We start from the raw sequence: 24,409 nt of genomic DNA, 5'->3' as shown, positions 1-24,409 counted from the left end.
CTTGACACTCCCACCCAAGTCTGTTGCCTTTCTAGAGACATTGGCTTTGACTTCAGTACCAACTGTAGTCTTCTCCCTCGATGCACTCTCTCGCCTATGCGACTTCATTAGCTCGCTATTTCGTCTGATAAATGGGGCATTAAACCAACAACCTGTTGGACACCTTACTGAATTATTCCACTTACCATTTCCTCTACTTCCCAATTGTTGTACTTGAACTGATGACAGACTCTTTTGATCTGTCCTAGTTGTCAATGCTGCTGATTCTTTCAAGTCTCGCCCTGAACCATCTGCAGCCCTGTGTATCCTCTGTCTTTCAGATCCCCTGGCAACCTCAAACTCCGACACATAAACAGAAGATCTTTTGTGGCCTGTTGCCACCACCCTGGATTCCCTCTTGAGCTTCCAACAACCCCCAGCGAACTCATGTTGTAGCCATCGTCGTCTAGCTTCCCTGCAGATTACAAATTAAATCTAAAGCTAGGAATATACCTGACGCCTCGTAGCACAAATTCGGCTCATTCGCCTGTCTTCAAACAAACATCTCTAATTCCTCTAACCTTGGAGATCTCATTCCCCATCCTTACTGAGCCATAACCACCTGCAGCAAGAGATGAGAACCAACGTCCGTCTGAAGCAACATGCACTGATGTTGCAGTGTCCACTACCCAATGGTCTACAGATGCGTTCTTCTAAATACAAGCCAGAAACTCTTTAATCCGTTCTTCTCGTGTTACAACATTTACAGTATTGTTCCCCTTCTCTAAATCTTCTTTAAACTTCCTGTAAAAGCGTTTAACGTGTCCCTTCTTGTGGTAGTAATAACACTCCAATTCCCCACTGGATCTCCCACTACCCTTGTTATTCCTATGCTGCTGCCTCCCGTTGTAATTCATTTTTGCCTTCCCTTTGTTCTGAGCTACCAAAGCTGATTCAACCTCGTTTTCTGCCCTTGAAGTAGATGCAGACATTTTCTCTAATTTTCTCCAGACTTCCTCGAATAAGGCGGCATCACAAATAGCTTAAAATTTCAAGCTATTGTCCTCTAGCAAATTCGACACTGCAGTCTTCATCTTCTCCCAACTGTCAGACAAAGATGTCAACAACCTCATAGTCTTTACCTCCACATCGATCTTGATACACATCCCTTCTAATTTTTTCAAGATGTCGGTAAGCTCAGTAATGTAGGAATTCACCGAGGTTCTCGCCTTCATGTGGATATTGAAACACTTCGTCCATAGAAGTATTTTAGTGTTGGCAGAAGGTTTCTCATACCTATCTTGCAAGGCTGCAATAATTCCTTCGTTGTAGTCTCTTTCGCCACCAGACTGCATACACCCATCAACGAAGACATTATGATGTTTTCAACGATCTGTCATCCATCTCATTCCAATCATTGTCAGTCATCCTTTCTGGTCTCTCTCACAAAGTCTTGTGTATCTCCATGCATGTAAGAAGATCATTTACCAGCATCTTCCAAAAAACTAATTTTCTCCAGTGAACTTCGGAACCCCTTCATAGTAATGGTGTGCATGATATTTATCTCCCATGATGCTGAAACCCTACAACTCTGGTACCACTTGTTGGAAAATTAACGGTCCTGTATAATTTCCCCTTTCATAGAAAATATCAAAACACAACCACAATATGCAAATAGGAAGAAAAACTATAAAGCACAAGATAAATGATACAACAGATTATACTGGTTCACCACTAAGGGCTACGTCCAGTCTTCCACTCAGATATGGGTAATTCACTAATAATGTTAGGATTGAAATACAATAATATTATCCCCAAAATATCCCCTAGAGGTCCCAACAAAAACCCCCTAGTTTCTAAGTATTTTAACACAAATAGCACTTACGAACAGGAATGAAAACTCACAAGAATCAATATACAATTACCACTATGATGTTGATGTTGATTAGCCTCAATGCCTCTACCAATACCCAAGTCACTGCCACTAATTAGCTGCCAAAACCCTCTTAAAAACGATTGCTAAAACCCCCTGTTTGGCTTGAAAACCCTAAAACCCGAAAACTGTTGTTTATAAACTCGAAACAGTGCCACTGTGCTATCCACGTCACCATGGCACTACGAATGCAAAAGCGTCCGCACCCCTCATCATGACAGTGTTGCAGCGCTGCCTCCTTGGTCCTTGTGGCCAGCAGCGCTCCACTTCCCTATTTTCATCCCCGCTTCTTTCCCGACATGTCTCGGCTTGATCCCGACTCATCCCCAGCTCGTTCTAACGTCGTTTTGGCTCCACTAATCCCAACATATTCACCTCTTGGTATTATGTTGATATTTTATACATTTTTTCTAATCTTTTGCAATACTATGTAAATGTCTATTCATTTCTTAGGTATAATCCATATTCATTAAGAGTGACATATCTTTTAAAACTAGAATAGATTTTCCTCATCTACAAATATCCAAATTTTTATGCATAACACCCTTCGAACGAAATCTACGGGCCAAATGACAGTCTACACTTTCTACTAAGATATGAATGAAATAAAATGAAATAGAGCCACAAGTTCTCTATGAAATGATAGACATATAGAAATGTTGATAGAAATATCGACATGTTGAAATTTAATATCCTGCTGTCCACTACAATTTCATTTAAAAAAAATATACTTTTTGTCACTCCGAGCCTAGCTTACATTTTCTATCCTCTTCAAGATTAATAATTTTATCTCCACTATAATAAAAGTCATTATAAATTCACGAAGGGATAATTAATGCGTGTTTTTTAAAAGTTTGAGAATAATTATAAACATTATATATATAAAGTTCAACATTATATAATTATAAACATAAATTTGAGATTATTTAAAAAATTAATTTTTAAATTGATATTATTGTTATTATTATTAACTTTCAAACTTTTGAAATTATATATATATGCCCTAGGCATTTTGGAATAAGATAATAATAATTATAATAGTTCGAAAATGAAAGATCTCGTTGCAATTATTTTTACAAAATGGGAGTAAGGAACAATGTTATATGAAAGAAACGGAAGTAGGAAAGAGAATTGCTCCTTGTGATGCAGCAGAACCATATGGCAATTAGGATCTCAAGACGCAGCAACACCTATGATACAATGAATAATAGACTTACATCACGATATCTTTTTCTTCTTCATTCTGATTTTTGTTTTCGTATCACAGATCTTGGTTCGCGCTTTATGGCATTTCCACTATAAAAAAAAAAAAAATACCGCACAGAGGAAATAGTTTCTTCTCGTCGACTCATAGCTCCAAGACTCCCTCCTGGATTAAGCAAACTCCTTATTCTAGTATTCTTCAAAAATATTCTAGTCTCCGGTTTGCAAGCAGATGAGAAGAGAAGTTTGAGAATGAAAAATAAATATATGGAGGATGGAAGATAAGAGAAGAGATAATAGGTATCATCCTAATTTCGCAGTTCTTTTAATTAAATAGATATTGATTTATGTTAGAAAACGAATTTTTGAAAGTTTAGCTGTTTGAGCAAAGTGAAACCTTTTAAAGTTATTTTAATCAATTTTTCCTAATCCTCAACTTAAATAATAAAAATAATAAAATTATTATTATTAATAACTTTCAAATTTTTGAAATTATATATTTTGGAACAAATTGGAAATACAAACAAGAAACAAGAAACTTGTTTAGTTTGTTTCAGAAATTTCTATACAATTTTGAGATTTCTAAATAAAAATGAGAAATGGAAAACATAAATAATTGTCAAATACTTGGGTTTCTTAATAAATTTGAAAATGAACGGACAATAGCGTTATCAAACATATTGTTTAAAAGGAAAAAAAAAAAGGACGTACCAATAAACATGTCAATAGAAATTTGAAATAAGATGTAAATTTTGTTTTTTCATAATTAGGCACTTAATAAAGTGTTAATAATTTATTTGTTTGGTCTTTTGATCTTTGTGATCTTTGCTTCTTTTTTTCTTTCTATAATTGTAATTTGTTAATTATAAATTTTACTTTTTTAATATAGAATTTAATTATTATTTTAAAATAACTATTACTAATAAAATTAAAACATATCGGTAAAATAATATATAAATTAAACAAGCAAAAATATAATAGGCTCAGGGGATACTTTCTAATTAATTTTTAATTTGATTTATTATTATTAGTATTATTAGTATTAATATTGTTGTTGGTAATCATCATTATAATAATTGAAAATTTTTTATTCCTACCGTTGAACTTGATTTTTGCAATAATTGTAGGGTAAAATTTTACAATTTTCCTTCTCAATCAAGAGATTAGAGCCTTCGACTTCTAATCTGTTCAATATCTTCAGCTTTTCCTTCTCCATAATTTTTTTGGATCAATCTCTTGGTTTTCTATTGATTTCTTTGGAACGATCTTTTAGCTTGTTGATCTCTTTGGATCGGTATTTCGAGTTTGGTCTATTTCTTTGGATTGGTTAATCAAGTTTTTCGATCCATTTGGATAGATTCTTTAGGTTAGTTGATCTCTTTAGAGTGACACTCTGATCTTGTCGAAGTTTCGTACGCTTCATCTTCAAAGTTTTATGAATTCTCCGACTTCTAGATCCCCTTGAATGATTAGTGGTTTCTTTGTGTATAGAGTTTCGTGAACTTTAGCGGGTCTAGACTTGGGTAGTTTTGAACTCAACCTTTCGACTTGAGTTCTTTTTGGGTCATAGGCCCAATTATCTTCAATGAGCTTTGAGCCTTATACTTTAGTTTTGGTTCATTTGGATAATGTAATTTCAAAATATGTATTTTATTCTTTCTACTTTCAACTTTTGTTCATTTTAGTCTTTATACTTGCAAAATGTTTGTTTTGGTCTCTATATTTTTAAAAGGTGATCATTTTGATCCTTATTTACAAAATTGTAGCATAAATTTCATACACAATGAAAACTCTTTAGTACAACTTTATGGCTATATTATAAGAAATTTTGTAAATGAAATGCCGTGCTAACATTGTGATCAACATAAATGGAATAAAAATGAAAATGAAGAGAAAATGATCAAGAGTACATTGACCAAAACGGAAAGTACAAGGACTTTAAATGAACAAAAGTTAAAATTCGATGGACAATAAATAGTATTTAAACATTAAATATATACTTTTTTACATCCATGAGTGTCTTCTAGACCAACTTGCGTGAACCGACTAATCTCATGGGACAATGCTTGCCCTACTACATTTGGTTAGCTAGATGACCACCATGATTTGAACTCATTCTCTCTAAATTCTTTACAATTTAAACCTTGAATAACTTAAAAAAAAATAATATTAATGACATTATGTTCATATCAGTGGTATTATGTTGATATTTTTTTTATATTTTATCGATTCTTTTGCAATACATGTAAATGTCAATTCACCCATCATGTCGAATTCATGAACATATGGAAATGCTGACCTATCACTTACCTGCTCTCTACTACAATTTTATTCCCAAAATTTTTGGTTCTCTACCACTCACAGCATAGCTTACATCTACTATCATCTTAAAGATTAATAATTCCATCTCAACTCTAATAATTGTTACCTAAAAATAAATTTAGGAAACCCCACTATTTATTCAAGGAAAAGTTTGTGTTAACTAACTTTTGTAACGGTGCAAAGTAGTTTTAGTTAAGTACTTATCAAAATTTTCATAGCTTTTGCTTACACCATCGAAGATAAGTTTAAAAATTCTAAAGTGCTTTTAGGTCGGGTAATTTTTACTTGAAAGTTTCTTTTTTCTTCTTCTTTTTTTTTTTCTCCATTTAGGAAAGAAACAGGCTGAGTTATAAAATGAAGCTAAACAGTCTTTTATAAAAATTTCAAATACTTCTCAAGAGTAATCTTCAAGCCATATTTGGTGCGAAGGGAACGAGGTTGCACACTAAATAGCTAAGTTCAAAATGGAGACTAAGAATAAAAAGTCATTGTAAACTTACTCTATGAAGAATTAGTGCTATGTAAGAGTTTTTGAAAGTTTGAGAATAATTATGGATGGTGGAGCTTATAAAGTTTAAAATTATATTAGACATTCACTCATACTTCAATTGGTTAAACTACATCATCTTTCTCCACTCCCGCATTAGTTGTATTAAAATAAATCATATATAAACATAATTTGTCGTATTATTAATGAAAAATTAACAAAGTAGTCAAGAAGCCGATCTTTCTTAATTCTAAAGAATGAAAAAATTCATTCTTTCTCGAAGGAAATTAATTGCAAATAAGTAGCATTGCACAAGTCCCACCCTTTAACATATTGGGACAAAATGTTTTGTGTTCTTTTTGTCTATTACATTCTTTCATTTATCTAAATGAAAGCTCGATTTTTTATAAGCGAAGTCCATTGATAGTAATCAAAGGGAGGCACCAACACAGGTCAAAGTTCCCAACAAAGTATGCCCTTAGCCATGTGATATAAAAATATGATGCATTAGGAAACACTTAGAAAAAAGTGTTAAAGAACATTGGACAAAAATTAGGGGTGCAAAGAACCCAACCGAATCGGTTCGTGTCCCTTCAGTTTGGTTTTAATGTTAGTCGGTTCGGGTCGGTTTTGGCCTAAACAACCAATGTCTTGGCAAGCACTCAAGAAGGTTCTTTGCTATCTTAAAGGTACAATGTTCTATAATTTACATATTACACCATCACCTCAACTTGGGTTGTCTGGAAATTCACTTATCTCGTGATCCTCTAAAAAGCAACAAATTGTTGCTCGATCAAGTACTGAGTCTGAGTATCGAGCTCTTGCCCATGCTACAGCTGAACTTGTGTGGATTTGCTCTTTGCTTTGTGTGGATTTGCCCTTTGCTTTCTTTTAGTTTCAACCGAAGTCCTCTCTCTCGACGAGATGACGACCCCAAGTAGCATGCGAAGGAACGAGAGGCTGCAACCCCATGCTGATGGAATGGAACCCAGCACCAACGATCCCAGGCTACACCGATGATAATCGTGCAGCTGCGACCCCAAGCCGACGGAACCCATCTCTCTCTCTCAAAAGATCAATTCCTCTCGCACACAAAAGATGGATCTGAATTTGCTCTGTCCTCTCAGAAAAGATTTGGTTCTCCCTGTACAAAAATCGATCTGGGTTTGCTCTCTTTCTCAGAAAAGATCAATCTGGGTGCTCTCTCTCTCAAAAAAGATTTGGATTCAATTTCATTTTCAAATAGGAAAGATCTAGCTTCAGTTTCAAATAGGAATGATCTAGGTTCAATTTCAATTTTCAAATAAGGAATCATTTGGGTTCAATTTCAGTTTCCAGATAAAGAATGATCTGAGTTCAATTTCAATTTTCAAATAAGGAAAGATCTTGGTTCAATTTCAATTTCAATAAGGAAGAATCTCATAAATCTCACAGCTAGTTTCACTTTGAAGGAAAAGAGTGAGGGAAAAAAGAAAATGAAAAAATTGGAAAAAAAAAACACCGACTCTGAACCGAACAGGTTTGTCCAAAAAACCAACCCTAACCCACAAATTTACACCGCTAGGCAAAATCACTCCAAAATTCCACTTATAACACATTTCACTAACGGACTCCAATTATTGACAATTACGCCTCTCTAATATCCTAATAATATCCCTAACATTTCCCTATTCATATTCAGTCCAACACAGAATGAATGGGAAAAAAGGCAGAACATTAGGCCAAAATCTGAAGGTCAAACATAGAATCAACCAGTATTACTCTGTTTCCTATATTTTCTTTTGATATTCATCATTAAGATACACCATTACAAAATGTTGGGACAAGACCACAATGAGGAAGAAAGAAAAAAGAAATGAAAGCACAGAAGCTAGCTCATCAAAGACTGACAAAGAAGAATCACCTGCTAACGACCCATGAATTGATTTCCAATGATCAGTGTTTTGTTTTCTTCTTGGATTTTGAGGTTATCTTGCCATAGGCCAGGAGTCTAGAGTGTGACAGTTTAAATTCCGCTCGTCGTAGTTTTCTCCTGGCTTTTCTAGATAAATTGCCCTTATCACCACTTGAATCCTCAATTTGTGTTTTCTCATTCTCATTGTCATCCGAAGTGTGTGTATCGGAGCTGTTCTTCCTTCTCTTCATGCTGCCTTTCCGGTCACCAGATGGCCCGCCGTTAAGGAGCTCCTTGGTCCTCATTTTCAAGCGCTGTCTGGTACTATTTGGTATCTTCCATTCTTCCTTGTAAGGAGCCAATTTTTTCAAAGAAACAAACTGATTCAACTCCTTGTCATCCATTGCCATGATTTCAGCAGTACTCAATCCGTAACGATTACGTGGTATTTTGGCGTACTTGAACCTCGTCTTCAGGTCTCCTATTGTATCCTCGTAATCCAACTTATAATATTCCTCCATCATGGCTTCTTTAGCTTTCTGGTATAGAGATAATTTACGCTTCCTCTTTCTCTTACCTTTTTCTTCCTCACTGACATGTTCTTCAACTTCTTTTTCATTATCCTCCTGAGTTAGATCATTATCTATTTTATGCTTTAAACTCCTTTCCCTAGCTGCTAAGAAGCCATCACCTGACCCAGATGAGGCCCACTCTTTTGGTAATCCAAGCAACTCATCCTCTTTATCGAAATCGGGTTTCTCAATCTCACCGTCACCTTCATCATCCATATCACTTCCAAACTCGGGATCAACGTCCTCTTTCTCATAATATTCTTCTCCGAAAGCCACCTTCATCATCTTGTCATAGTCCTCTGGATCAAAATCCTCATCTAAATTTTTGATATCCAGTAAGCAAATCTCGTCCTCCCCAATTCCTGCTGTCACGCTAATCTTCCTAAGCTTCTCCTTCACCTCCTCCTTTTTCAAATTTTTTAGATGCTTCAACTCCTCCTCCCTCTCTATTCTTGCAATCTCCATCCTCTCTTCCTTACTCTTCCTTTGCTCCTTCCTCGAACTCTTCTTTTTCCTCACTGTCCCCTCAATAGTCCTACTATGCCCCAAAATCCTATCTCCTGCATTTTCCTGAAACCTGTATTCATATTCCTCTTGTTTTTCAATCTCCTCCTCATCGTCTGACAACATGGCCATCTCCTCCTCCCCAACCTTTCGATCTTCACCAAGCCACAATTTATTCTTAAAATACTCCTTCAAAAACTTTGAATTATCGTCCAATTCGTCATCCCCATCCCCAAAATACTCATCCAACTTCCTCTCAAATTCAACATCCTTCTCCTCTTCCACCACACCTCTCTCCTTCACTTTCAAAAGTCCTTCCTCGTCATCTTCACCTTGCACTTCTGCTGCCTCGAAGAATGCCTTACGTATCTCCTCTTGCTCCTTGTCGTAAACCTTCACATTTTTAGTTTCCTCATTATTGAATTCAGGGCCCTCTTCCATCAAATGTTTTGCTACCACATCTTTCAAATACATACTCCTTTTCTTCTTCTCCATTGAACCATCTTTATCACTTTCCTCGCCATGGCTGTCATCCGAATCAAAAAGCTTGACATCTTTCTGTTTAAGAGTTGGATCCTGCTTCTTGATCTTGATTAATGCATTAAAGAACTCCATGTCCTTCTTCATAAATTTTTTGTTGTCTTCTTCATCCGATGAAGATAATTCAGATTCTGAGCTGTCAGATTCCGAGTCTTCAACTAGACCCTTCTTCTTTAGCTCCTCTAAGCGCTGAAGATCCTCTCGCTTCTTATTATGCTCGAACTTTTTTGCATAATCCCGATTAATTTCTATCTTTGAGTCATCATTGTCGGTATCACTGCCATCAAATAGTCGTAAACCCATTGTTTCTGCAACAGGGAAATACTTCAAATTAGGATTTTAAATTAATTATATACGTAGGCATCACATTAGGGGTGTAAATGGATCGGTTTTAGACCCTTACCTTCAATCCCTCAACAATATGCCACTTTTGCTCTAATACAACTGACAATATTATCTTCTAATTTTTTTTCAAAAGAGCAGCCTAGCCAACATTAAATATAAGATATCCATTAAAGGAGTTAGCCTAATATTTCCCACTACAAACTGAAATAGTTACAGTTTCAAAAAAATGTGATAGCAAGGAAAGAAACTCACCACATTGTTAATGAGCTTCAAATGAAATGTGATTCTAAACTAATTAAATTCATCCTAAAATATGCATACTCCATTCGAGGTTTGGAGTGTAGCGCATTTCAATACCCCTCTCTCTGAAGAACCTACCTCATCCTACCCCACTAAAAGCCATCCTAACATGCTGTCACTCATCTTTGACAGCATTGTCTAAATAATTATATCAATTTCTTAAGGTTTGGAAACAATAAACTAGAGAAGCGATGAGTGCAAAAGAGAAACAAAAGATGCTTTAGATAATTACAATTTTCAGAAAATAGGAAAACAATGGGAAACGGTGATTAATAAAAAATCAACTTCCATATCAATTTCATTTTTCCTGCAAGAACAATTTCAAACTATTTTCGATACCAATCCAGTAACCTATGACACTAAGATAATACCCATGCTTCAATTAATTAACTTCAAAACCAGAAGAAACCAAAGTCGCACACACTTAAACAAATCCAGAGCAGTCTAATAGACTTCTTTCCAGTCCTGGCAACTAAAACGTATACAACAATTCATGACACTTCAATCTTCGCCGGAACAAAAGCATAAAAAACGAACTAACCGAAAATCAACACGACACGGAAGAGAGAAGATGAAGTTATTGAACCACATTTCCTCAATCTTCATAAATATGTTTCTGCATCGAGACGAAGACTTACCGCATAAGCAGACGCCGGCGATAGCGAGGAGGAGATGTCGCCGGTGCTACGAAGTAGTAGACGACGAACACCGATTACAGATATCGGAGAAGACGACGCACGGTTGGCAGCCGGAGGTGACGACAGAAGGGAGGCGGCCGGAGTCGACGACGGATTGAGAAATGCAACAACGAAAAAACCAGAGGATGGAGAAATCTGAAGTTTGCCCTAATTTTTTGCCCTAATGTTTACCAATTCTGTTTTTCAAAATTAAATTAAAAACAAATGCATTTTGTAAAACATTCTTTTTAAATGGAAAAATATATTTCTTCTTCGAAAAAATGGAAAATGTTTTTCTTATTACAAAATAAAGTTTTATTTTTTTAAATAATACTTTTATTTTACTTACTTTTCAAAAATAAATGCTCAATTGAAACATAATAACAAAATTGTAACTTTGAAACAATCTCAAAAAATAATGCTTTAAATTGTAACTTTGAAACCATCTCAAAAACTAATGCTTTGGAATTACCTTCGCTACTTGGTCGTCTTAAGGGAGGACCATACTATTGTGAGGATCTGGTCTTATCTTCAAGGGATGATGTTGATTTTTTTCTTTTAAATAAAAGAATGATTATCTCTTGAAGAAACGACCATCTGAACATACATTTATGATCGTCTCTTCAAGATACGACATTTATTTTTTTGAAAAAATAAAATAAAATATTAATTATATTATATATTAACCAATACCATATAATTTATAAGATTAGTTTTTGGCTAAGTGATATACCGCTCTATAATCTTTGCCTTCCTAAGTTCAAAACTTAATATTTGCATCTTCTTTTTTTTTTATGTTAAAATCAATTTTTACCTTATTATTATTATTATTATTATTATTATTATTGAAAACTATAATAACTATATAATATTATATATATAATATTTTAAATAAACTATATACAAAATATATATAATAAATAATAATATACAAAATATTATTCTTATTAATAATATTATATTGATAATATTTTTGATAAATTATATATATAATATATAAAATAGAATGATTATAATTTTTCAATTATATATAAATATTTATAATAAATAATAATATATAAAATATAATGATTATACTTTTCAATAATAAGAAGAAGAAAATAAAAAAATAAAAAATGAAGGAGGGTACTCCCTCCGCTGAACCAAGGACTAATCTAAAAATAAGTTAAAAGATAACTAAATTATAAAATCAAGTTAAAAAATAAGTTGATTAATATGTTTCAAACCATCATTATTTTAAAAATGTTTAAAAAGAGTATTATTTAAAAAAAACCTAATAAAATATTATAAATAGAAGTTTGGCCGAAAATTCTATTTTTTATTGAGTGCTTAGATTTTAAAATTTGACACGTTTGTTTCTAAAGTTTAGGAAATACTTTATTTTATTTAAAAAATTGACCTGACATATTTTATATAGTAAAATATATTTTTGATAATTGAGATTTGAGTTAGGTATTTATTTGATCTCTAAAATTTAATGTAGTTGACTAATAGAAATATGTTATATGATATGATGGTTAATTTGTCGACTAGATTTAATGAATTGACAATGTTTTTCGATTTATTTGGCTTACGTGCATCTCCTTTCATTTCTTCCTCAGCCTTTCTCGAGTAATTGGCATTTTTTACCCCAAATGGTTTTTCATTTAGACTTTTGACTCATTTTTAAAATTTTACTTGTGACCCTTCAGCCTGTTTTTTATCCCTTTTCACTTTTTGCATTTGTAAAAATACAAAAATTACCCCATTTTAAAACCACAATCTCGAACTCTATCTCAGGGGAATTTGACCGATTTGACCTAAAAATGTTTTAGGTTTGCTTAAATGACCTAAATTCAGACTTTTCACTTATATGACCCAATTTCTCTTTTTCTGACACGTCAGAGAAGGTGGCTTGACGAAATTGCCCCTGTTGTATATGAAAAAAATGGACACATCTATTCTTAAAAAACCCGACCGAGATCGCACAAAACTCGACGGAGTTTTTACAAAATTCCCCATAATTTTACTAACCGTTGGTCTTCGATTTCCCCTTTCTTCTTCCCTTCTTCTTTCTTCTTTCCTCTTTTTCCCTCTTTCTTATTTCTCGTATTTCCTCTTCTTTGGTTGAACAAGTACCATCCAGTCTTCCTCCTTCATCGAAAGTGATCTCAAACAAACTGAAAGGTTATTATTTGGGATATTTGTAGTCTTTATACTTTCTTCATCGAGTTTTGGTCATTGATAATAGAGTTGTTTTCAAACGATTTTATTTTGATTGTGTTTCTCTGTTAAAGTTTATTGTTGAGGTCCTGTGTCTAAATATTTTCTGTTAAATGTGGAAAAAATAAAAGAAGTGTATGGGTTTTCTGAACTGGGAAGGAATCTGGGTTTTCGTTTCATCCCAGTGGAGTTTTGATGAATCCCTACCGAGTTCTTCAAATTTTTTCGAGAAAAGTATGTTCGCAAACTCCGAACTAGGGGATTTGAAATTAGGTTTCATTTAGAACATAGGTAGGCGGATTTCAGATTAGGGTTCTATTTAGAAGTTTCAAACTATGATCTAATGTAGGGGAGTTCAAATTAGGGTTTAATTAGGGCGATTTCATATGGGTTTTTCAAATTAGGGTTGAAGGTGAAAAAAGCCCCAATTTTATCTATCCATCTCAACGAAGTTTTTACGCCAGATTTTTTTCAAAGGCTTCGAACTCAAGAGTGTTTTCTAAAGTATGAAGCTCACTAGAAATTTTCCCCGTTACGAACTCCCTTGGGATTCAAAGAGAGAAATTGAAAAAATTTTCAGTTTAAACTCAAAAACTCTGAGGAGTTCCTTCAAGTTTAAGCGCTGACTTGGTTAAATCTTGGTCGCGAACTCCCTCGGGATTTTGTGATAAAATTTGAAAAATTGTTCCTTTTTCGTTAAGACTATAGGGAGTTCCTTCGTGTAAGCTCACTCAATTGGTTAAATCCTGGTCGCGAACTCCCTCGGGATTTTGAGAGAAAAATTGGAAAATGTTCATTTTTGGTTAAAACTCTGGAGAGTCTTCAAGTTTAAGCTCAGTCACTTGGTCAAATCCTGGTCGCGAACTCCCTCAGGATTTTGAGAGAAAATTTTGAAAATTTGTTAAAACCTTGTTAAAACTCGAGCATAAACTCCCTCGAGATTCGTGGGGAAATTTTCCAGATTATTATATTTCTATCATCTGCTTAATTGTTTCTGGTCCTATATGTTATAACCAATTTACAAAACTCGGCTGGGTTTCTTCGCAACTCCATCGGGATTCCACCAATTTACAAAACTCTGCTGGGTTTCTACGCAACTCCCTCGAGATTCACACAACTCCATCGAGTTTCTTATGCAACTCACCCGAGATTAACCAAACTACATTATAAATACAACTCGTTCTCTTACTCTTAACGGATCAAAAACCAGCAAACAATGTTTTTAAACTTAAAAAGAAGGGAAAATGATGCCTTCACACTTAGAAAATATAACTTATACTCTGAAATCAAAAAAACTAACCTGATCGTTTGAAGATGACGAAAGGCACGTTTCAAACAATGGATCTTTCCGAGGTTAAAAAAAAACAATGGATCTTGCACGAAAGCACGTTTCAAACACTGAAAGTAATTGTTCTCTGCGGATGAAGAGAAGTACAAAAAATAACTAATCCATTTCGAATGAAACTAATTGCATTAATGATCGTACAAGAGGTTGGTGACTAATAAAATCTAGGTTGGTGAAATATATTGAAAACTCCGTCGAGTTCTATGCGATCTCCGTCGATTTTTTTTGGAGCTATACATTGTAGGTTTTTTATATAAAGCAGGGGCAGTTTCGTCATTTCACGGACCTTGATTTGTAAGCAAAAGAGGAATTGGGTCATATAAGTGAAAAATCTGAATTTGGGTCATTTGAGCAAACCTAAAACATTTTTAGGTCAAATCGGTCAAATTCCCCTATCTCAGACCTTCACACGCGAGTCTCAAACTCCCACTTCTTCTATCACTTTCCAAGTCTTAGACTCCCACTTCTTCTATCCCTCTTCAATCCTCCAAATCTCAGACTCACCATTGTCTCCTCCTTAAAAATCGTGATCTCGGACCGTTTACAATCTCATGTCATATTGAATCACAATCTTGAAGCCTCCCAATCTGATCACAATAAGGTTAGTGCACTCCAAATCCCCTCAATATTTTTTATTTGTTAGTTAGAGTTTTAATTTTCGGTGTTATTTGAAGCAGCCATTTGACTCTATTGAGTCTATTTTGGTGTTTTTTGTAGTTTGATTGTGTAAATCGTCATTTTTTCTTTGGAAAAGTTAGGTTCAATCTCAGATTTGATCCAAGTTGGTTTCCATTGGTTTTGATATGGGATTGAAGGAAAAGATGATATGGATATTATTTGTAGAGGCCCAAGATCAATTGCACCAAGATGATCCAGTTCTCCAACTCTGCCTTTCATCCCAGCCCCGATCCAAATATGTGATTATTTGTAGAGGCCCAAGATCAATTGCATCGAGATGATCCAGGCCTCTTATTCTGCCTTTCATCCCAACCCCGATCCTAATCGAGATCGAGACTGGGATGAAGGCAGAATAAAGTTTTTCTCATATTTTCAGTTATGGAAAATCTTTATTAACTCTATACTTGAATCTCAATGTTTGTTGTTTACGGAACTGTGAAAATGAGACTTAAATCAACCATGCAAATTGGTTTTTTGCCTAGTTAACGAACCTTTGCCCATTTATAAAAAACAGGATCTCAACCCAATTAGACATGTTTAAGAAAACATGTTGTGGTCCCATCATGGATGTGTACATCGTATTTAACAGTCCATTGATCCATTGCCTATTGTTGAGGGGGGTTGAAGAGCCTAAACCTAATGCCATTAGTTTGGACTTGTTAGGAAATAAGGTGTCCTTTAGCAAGAAGGAGTTTGACCTAGTTACTGGGCCCAAGCATTGAACGATAATTTAGATGATGATATCTTTAGCCAGAGACTTAGAGTACAGTATTTTAATGATGATGTCCATATTAAGAGTAAGGAGTTGGGAAAAAATATTTAAGAACCTTAAGTTCGATAATCACGAGGATGTAGTGAAGATTATTGTAGGTACTTTACAAAGCTTGTCATAATGGGTAAGGAGAGGAAGAAATTTATGGATATTAGTCTCTTAGGGATTTTTTTTAGGACGGAGAGACGTTTTGCAACTACGACTGGAGTACCATGATTTTTTATAGGACTCTTGGAGCTTCCAGAACGTCCTAAGAGATATATTAGCGACGTACCAAAAGAAGTCGAAGAATGATCCTATACGCGTCGAGATTTACCGTCTATACGATTTTCCACATGCTTTTCAAGTTAGTGTTGTTTTTTAAAAATATATCTATAGTTATTTAATATTATTTATTTAACTACATGTTTATATTACTTTGATATGATTGTAGGTATGGGTGTATGAGACTATTTTGACGTTGACTACATGTGTCGCACTTATGCTGAACGATGTCATTGATGCACTTATTCTTGCAGTTTTAATATGCTAGCCACTAATATCTTCGAGTTGACCCTTGTAAGTGATATATAATGTATTCTTATACTTGACTTAATATTTATTATTCATGTAAAGTTGAACATTGTGTTTCTTGCAGACAGAGATTAAATTACGTTTGGAGGCAACGAAGGTTGAAGAATAGCACATGGATCGTGTCATGCATCCACCGCAAGCTCGCGTCATATCCCCTCCAACACCCATCATTGATGCAGGAGCCAATCTTAAACCAGTTTATGATCAAGTAAGTGTTGCAGCAAAGGGTTTACCGACTATTGGGTATTTCCAACTTACGTTAACAGCACCAACAATATCAGAAAAATATAGAATATCGACAGGCTAAGTTTCAACAATAAATTTAACAAATAAATGAGGTAAAGAGAAGAAACGACACACTGATTTATAGTGGTTCGATCAACATGATCTACATCCACTATGACGATCCATCCATTCTATTCATATCACCAAGAGCAACAAAATACATGAAGTATTTTCAAGCAAGAAAGAGCAAAAAATTCAGTAGAAAAGTCCCAATATATCTCACTAAAACAATCAACCCACTTTCATTAAGATGGATACCATTAGTGAGAAATATATCCAAGAAGTTTATGCTACTCATAGACTCACTGGCGGCTAACTCTCTCACCAACGGCCCTCTCTGACAACTTTACAGCTTGCTGCCATGAGGAGAAGAAACTCATCTAAAAAATTTGGTTGTTTTTCTACCTTCACAATAAAGTAGGTACCCTAGGTACGTGTCTGTTTTCAAAAAAAAAAAATCTGCATTGTCAGCTAGCCCATATTTAATTTTTTAGCACATGATAAACTTGGCCCAAAGCTAATACATGACCTAACACCGACCAAAGAATAAAAGGACAAAAGGAAGAAGATCATGATGGAGACAATAGAACATCATTCATCCGTCCATTCTCCAATGGCTGGTGACTGATGGGATGGTATAGTGACCGAAGATGATGGAAATGATAAAGTAGTGAAGAAGAATAAGATAAAGAAGAAGAATATTAAAAAGGGAAACTGGGCACAATGCTTGAAGCAATTGAAAAGACTCAATAATCAAGTGGGTGGCATTGAGGCCACTATAAAGAGCATTCAGAAGTATCTGAAAAAAATTTCCAACCAGTATTGTACATTTTTAATAATATTTTTTTAATTTAATTTGTTGAAAAACTTGTTGCACTTCCGCTTAATAGCACGAGGGTAAGTGCAAATGCATACTGTCACAAGTAATAATCTGGAAATATTCCAAGTTCGTCTCCATAGGGACTAGTTTTCTTTTAAAAAATGAATTTGTAAACTACTTGAATGAGCAATCGGGTTTGAGATAAAAATTTGGTGAATATGTTGAGAATACGATTTAAAAACACAAAAATTAAAAAGGCAACCCCCCTACTAAGATTTAGTTCTAAAAAGATGAATTATACCTATCAAATGTGTCCGTAATTAAACTCAATTTATGCAAACTAGTTAAACTCCTATTTCATACCGCTTTTGGTTTGTATTTACATATGTCTATGCAACTCTAGAATCCTAAATAAATCAAGTTTCAACTTACGTTTAACGGGTAAGAGAGCCTATGTCTAGGATCTTGTTTTAGTTCTTATTTCTAAGTAACTTCCCGTTTTACCTTGATGAGATCCGTTTGACTCTAACCTTTTCAGAATTAAATTTCAAACTAATGTGATTTAAACAGGTGGATGAATTAAATCAATTAAGATAAGCAAAAGAGAGCATAATACGCCGTGCTTACTGATAGATGTAATTTTAAATAAACGAACTAAACCATTCGTAGGAAGGTTGAAGAAATAATTTAGCTACTCATGGAAGTAAAATAAATAACAAAACAAGAGAAGATAACAAAGTGATGCATTTTCATTGGAATTGAAAGGAAAGTGCAAAATTAGAACAAATGTAATTGAAATAAAATAAAAAAAGAACAGAATTGAAATGCTAGAATAAAAATTAAAAAACAATAGTTGATAACAATTGGAAGGAAAAACTAAAACATAGAAAGAAAATGAGATGATTTGAAGTGATGCTTGGAAACTCCTTTTATAGGCCATGGAGGTAACAAAATGTTGAGAAATGCATGGGAGGTTAGAATCAAATGAGGTTGTAGAGATTTTAGGAACTAATAACAAATCTTGGACCAATTACTTGGTCAAAAAGTTGTTATTCCCGTTTTGACAATCTAGACATCGAATGTGGCTGAAGCATTGTAAAGCTGGAACTTTCAAAGTAACTTGGTTGGCTCATTCCTCTAGTAAGCTATAAATCCTGGTTTTGCGATGTATCTGATGCATTGTGATCATAAATCTTCACTTTTCCTGATAAAATAAGCATATTTACACAAATTAACCTTCATTTACTGTTGGGATTTTCTCTACCTTTAAAAAGATTAGAGACTCGTGCAAGCGCACACGGTCATAAGTAATACTCGGAAATAATCCAAGGTCGAATCCTCAGGATCTTGTTGCTTTTCAAAATCAAGTAATGCAGTGAAATGGTCCAAATATGCAATTGTGCTTTAGGAAGAAAAATGTGATGAAATATTGTCATTTGGGGTTTTAACTAACAAGCAATTTAATGAAACTCAACCTCCTTTTCTCCTACCTTAAGTTTGATGCAAAACATGGAAAACACACTATGTTGGGAAAATGCACCAGGCGTAATTCCTGACTTTTCTTGGGATTTGAGTCCTACTCTTTCACTACCGCTTTTGGTTGCTGCAGAGGCTAGGTTAACCTACAATCATATTCCTATGTGTGATTACAATCCTAGAGAATATCTACCAACTCATTTGCATTATGGGTCAGAGGGCCTATGCCTAGGACTATGTTTTATGCGCTTATTCCTAAGTCACATCCCATATTGGTTTCCTATTATTTTACCTAACTCACCTTTCCCAAGGTTGAGCTTTGATGTATAAATCAAGTTCCCACTGGCCAAATGGAAAAAAGACGTAAAGAGAACTTTTAGAAACCAACCCAAAAAAGTGCCAGGCGCAATCTGGCCAAAATCCCAAGCGTACTGAAAATCAAATCATTTGACAAATGTGTGGAGGTTGATAACTAATTTATAACATAATTAAATGAAAGTAAATGCACGAAAACATAAAGAAAGTATTTTTCATTGAATTTAAATGAATAAATAAGCTGTACGAGGAGTTCTAGCTTGACCCTCTTCTCTCTCGAGCGTGAGGGGAGTTGAAACTCGCTAAAGAACTTTAAAAGAATAGAATGAACAGAGAACGAAAGTAAGAACTCGAATTAAAAGCACTACAAAAGGTAAAAGCGTGAAAAACAAAGAAATGAACAACTAGAACATGAACATAAACCCTAAAAACGTGTTCTACAACTAGAGAGCGTCTAAAAGAAGATGAAATGAAGCTTGAAAGAGATGATTTGCTGAGGGATGGATGACTTCCTTTTATAGCACCATAGGTTGGTTGAAACTCCCCCCCATTTTAGGTGGAAAAGGGTTGAGATTCACCTAACCACCTCACTTGGACTTGGACTTACGGTTTTGAACATGTGGGAAATGTCCTCCTTGCCCTTCATTAATCAAAACGTGCGTTTTGACAAATTGCCCTCCAAAAATGTGTCAGGCGCAATTATGCAAAAAACAGAATTATGTTATTTTCTTCCAACTTTGACCGCATTTATCTCATATTTTTCCTAAAGTACCATAATTTGACTTTTATGTAGAAATAATCTATGTATGTTCTACTTTAAGAATATGTGGTTCTTTTTGGCAAGTAATAATGGGAAATGGGTCAAAAACGTGGTCAAACAGGGCTACCGACACCTGTTTCTGCAGTAAAAAGTCAACCCTAACATTTACCTATAACTAGATTCCAAAGTCCTTAATCACAAAATATGCACATTTTCCCTAAATTATATGTATGAACATATATTTTTCATCTCAAATAACCATCAACTAAGCATAGCCTTTAATCAAAGCTTATCACAATTGTATTTATTTAATCGTTTTCTTACGTAGGGTAAGTTCTGATCTGATCCAACTAAATATCTCAAAGGGGATGGTGGGCTGAATGAAGAGGGTTCATCTAAATGATAACCGATAACTCTCCATAAGAGAGTTTTTTTAAGAGAAAAATGTCTTGGGTAGTTAAGAAAATGAACAAGTTAGCTCTAATTACAAGTGTCTAGGCCTAATATATGATCATTCAAATGAGAGCTTAATTTGTGTTGTCTGGTGTTGAATAATATGAAACACCTCTGATTTTGAATGATTTATTGTAGCAAAGATGATGTTGGTGAAAGGATCGAATCCCAAGCGGAAGCGGTTGATCGCTTGTTATTTAACTCGATTTAAAAACGATACGATATCGGTTTTTAAAAAACATAACGGTTTCTATTTTAAAGTAGAGGTTAAGCGCCTTTAGAGGAAGAAAACTCATATTTGAAGACTGTTAGCAAATGGTTTTCCCCCGAAAACGAATTTTGTGACAGCACGAACAAATACTCTCGAATGCAGTAACCTAAAGGTTGGACACTACCACCACGTACCTTGCTATGACTCAAGGACTAAGAACCAGACTGTGGGATCCTCCTTTGGAAAGAAAACGTACAGAGAAGAAAAATGCTTGAGATTGGTGAGAGAGAGATTGGTTCTGAAGAACCAAAAAAAAAAAAAAAACCACAGGGAACTCCCAATATAATTAACATTTTATTTAATTAAATTAAAACTATTTTAATTTAATAGATTATATTTAATTAAATAAATAATTAAACTAAAACTATTTTAATTTAATTAATAATTAATTAAATCTTATTTAATTAATTAATAAATAAACGTATTTTAATTAAATCTCATTTAATTAAATTAATTGATATTTGAACTATATTCAAATATACATATCCCTCATAACCTATAGTATTTAATATGAATCCGATTCACATTAAATTTTAAACCTATAGTTTTAATATGGATCTAATTCATATTATTCTCTCATAATATATAATATATAATTTTATAATGTATCATCATACATTATACTAAATTGTGTCACACACAATTAACTCAAATTCCTTTAAATTTGAACAATTCAAATTCCTTCTAAGATTTAATGTTCTTAATTACCCTTTACGAGCTAGCAAGGGGACCTTATGGACCTATAGATCAGAAGCTCCAACGTTACGAGATTAATTAGTTAAACTCATTAACCACCTTAATCAACATACCTTAACTACGGGTTACTCCACTAAAAACCCGCAGATGAACTCTTCTCATTATAGAATATTTCTGTGTCCACGGATATCAACCAGTAACGACAAGTCAATTCTTCACAAGTGTTCGTAACCACAGATGATCAAATTACCGTTTTACCTCTGTGTTACATCTTGTACCTTAAGTACGGCTGGTCCTCTAATGAACAATCCGGTTATGGTTTGACCAATAACTGGAGTCCCTCTCGGGCCAGTGAGAGGGTGGGGCGGGGCCCCATTTTCAAGTCCCGGAATCAGCACTAAAGGGAACACTCATCTACTCCCCTAAAGTCGGGGAGGAATGAATTCCATCTTGTGTACTTATGTTCCCAGCTCCCCACTCGGTCTCATCCCAAAATGGTGGGAATGTTGAGTCGACGACTTGAGCCACACTCACGCATACAGATCAAAGAACGAGCCATCATAGGCAGGAGTCCATAACCCACTCAGGATTGAGAATGAGTTGCTTGGTCATCCTATGAAATAGCAATCTGTTAGTCAATGACGTTACATCTAAAGATTGGCTATTTCGTGGTTTGGTATTATACAAACTCATTGTATAGGAATACCCCCAATTGTATGTCTCCACATGAACAACCTGGATCAGGTTGTCTATAACATTTACAAAGTGGGTCGTATCCATAGTGTTGCCAAGATAAGGTACCCAACCTTATCCATATACTATAGACCCTTCAGGTTATTCACGGGATATTATCCTCTTGTATATCGAGGATATATCAAATATATACCCAGTATATATACTATCCCAGTTACATAACAATAACCTTGGATATTTAGTTTATTGGATTATATAATTGCGATGTTATAAATTCAACAACAAATTGATTAAATATAACGTTATTGAATATAAATTTGTTTTTACATAAATACAAACTACGAGTTTAGGGCAACACAACCAACAAACTCCCACTTGAACTAAACTCGAGCGGGATGTACATAATCATAAAGCAAAGGGAAAATACAATAAACTATGGCATACACTATACCCATTACACTTCTCCTACTTATCCTAGACTAATCGTACAATGCTCGTAGACCTAGACTCTCTAGATGACCCTCAAACACTTTAATCAAGAGAGCCTTCGTAAAAGGATAAGAAATGTTATGCTCCGAAGCGATCTTTGTGACGATCACATCCCCTCGTTGCACTACCTCCCGTATTAGGTGGTACTTCCTTTCTATGTGCTTGCCTCTCTTGTGGCTTCGAGGTTCTTTAGAATTTGTCACATCACCACTGTTATCACAATAAAGTATGATGGGCAAGTTCATATTTGGAACGACTTCCAAATCGATCAAGAACTTCCTAAGCCAAACAACTTCTTTTGCTGCTTCACAAGCTGAAACGTACTCAACCTCCATCGTGGAGTCCATTATACATCCTTGTTTGATGCTTCGCCAAACTACTGATCCTCCGTTAAGAGTGAATACTGATCCTGACATGGAATTCCTTGAATTCTTGTTTGTTTGGAAGTCAGAGTTAGTGTTATCCTATAAAGATCAAATCTTTAGAGCCATACACGAGCTTGTAGTCCCTCATTCTCCTAAGATACTTGAGGATTCCCTTAACAACGGTCCAGTGATCATATCTTGGGTTGGATTGATACATACTGATCATCCCTACTACGTAGCAAATGTCAGGCCTACTGCACAATATAGCGTACATCAGGTTGCTCACTGCTGAAGCATAGGGTATATGTCTCATATCCTCAACTTCTTGAGGTGTCTTAGGACATTGTTCCTTAGACAAATGAATTTCATGCATGAAAGGCAATAAGTCCTTCTTGGAATTCTACATCGAATATCGAACAAGCATCTTGTCGATATAAGTTGCTTGAGACAAGGTTGGCGTTTTGTTCTTGCGATCCCTTAGAATTTGGATGCCAAGGACATACTAAGCTTCCCCCAAATCTTTCATTTAGAACTCAATAGCTAGCCACTTCTTTATGTCAGTGAGGTATTCTACATAATTCTCAATGAGTAGGATATCATCCACATAAAATACTAAGAAGGCTATTGTGTTGTTGACGATCTTCTTGTATACATAAGGCTCATAAATATTTTGATCAAAACCATAAGATTTGATCGCATTATCAAACCTAATGTTCCAAGATCGAGATGCTTGTTTCAATTCGTATATGGACCATTTAAGCTTGCAAACCTTTTGCTCTTGACCTTGAGCTATGAACCCCTCGGGTTGAGACATATAAATACTTTCTTCAAGATTTCCATTCAGAAAGACAATCTTGACGTCCATTTGCCAAATCTCATAGTCATAATATGTGGCAATGGATAAAAGTATTCTTATGGACTTAAGCATAGCTATAGGGGAGAAGGTTTCTTCATAGTCCACCCCTTCCCTTTGTATGTACCCTTTCGCCACAAGCCTCGCCTTGTAGGTTTATACCTTTCCTTCAGCGTCTCGTTTTCCCTTGTAGATCCATTTGCACCCTATGAGTCTTACCCCATCAGGTTAGTCGATAAGTTCCCAAACAGAATTGAAGTATATAGACTTCATTTCCAGGTCCATGGCTTTGACCCATTTGTCATTGTCCACATCTTCCATTGCTTGTTTGTAGGTCAAAGGATCTTCGCCCGGTCATCAGGTATGACAACTTGGGTTTCAGTTAAACCCACATAACGGTAAAGTTGTGACACAATCCTCCCACTACGTCGAGGCATCCTCAATTCTTGAGGTGGATGTGACTATCGTAACGTGCTTGCTTGATCAACAACTCTTGTTGATGTATTTGTAGCCTCTTCGAAAATCTCGTTTATCACTACCTTACTTCTTGGTTTATAATCTCAAATGTGGTCTTCTTCCAAGAAGGTGGTGTTTGTCGATACAAACA

At 34.9% G+C, this 24,409-nt stretch overlaps 1 protein-coding gene across 1 annotated transcript; it reads right to left on the bottom strand.

The window, feature by feature from the left end:
• Positions 1 to 7,653: 7,653 nt before the first annotated feature.
• Positions 7,654 to 10,955, bottom strand: LOC111022079 (KRR1 family protein). Its single transcript, XM_022299239.2, has 2 exons — positions 10,718 to 10,955; positions 7,654 to 9,742 (listed from the first exon to the last, which is right to left on the bottom strand). Exon 2 carries the CDS (start codon positions 9,735 to 9,737, stop codon positions 7,860 to 7,862), a length of 1,878 nt encoding a protein of 625 aa, XP_022154931.1. The 5' UTR covers positions 9,738 to 9,742; positions 10,718 to 10,955; the 3' UTR covers positions 7,654 to 7,859.
• Between the last annotated feature and the right edge of the window lie 13,454 nt (positions 10,956 to 24,409).

The sequence above is a fragment of the Momordica charantia genome (genome assembly GCF_013281855.1).
Source record: "Momordica charantia cultivar OHB3-1 chromosome 1 unlocalized genomic scaffold, Mcharantia_2.0 BLBB01000001.1, whole genome shotgun sequence".
Lineage (NCBI taxonomy): Eukaryota > Viridiplantae > Streptophyta > Magnoliopsida > Cucurbitales > Cucurbitaceae > Momordica > Momordica charantia.
Note: the sequence above shows the minus strand (reverse complement) of the source record. Positions and strands in the feature narration are given on the sequence as shown.

Excerpts from the sequence above, each read along its gene's own strand:
- LOC111022079 (XM_022299239.2), bottom strand. The coding sequence starts at position 9,737 with ATGGGTTTACGACTATTTGATGGCAGTGATACCGACAATGATGACTCA.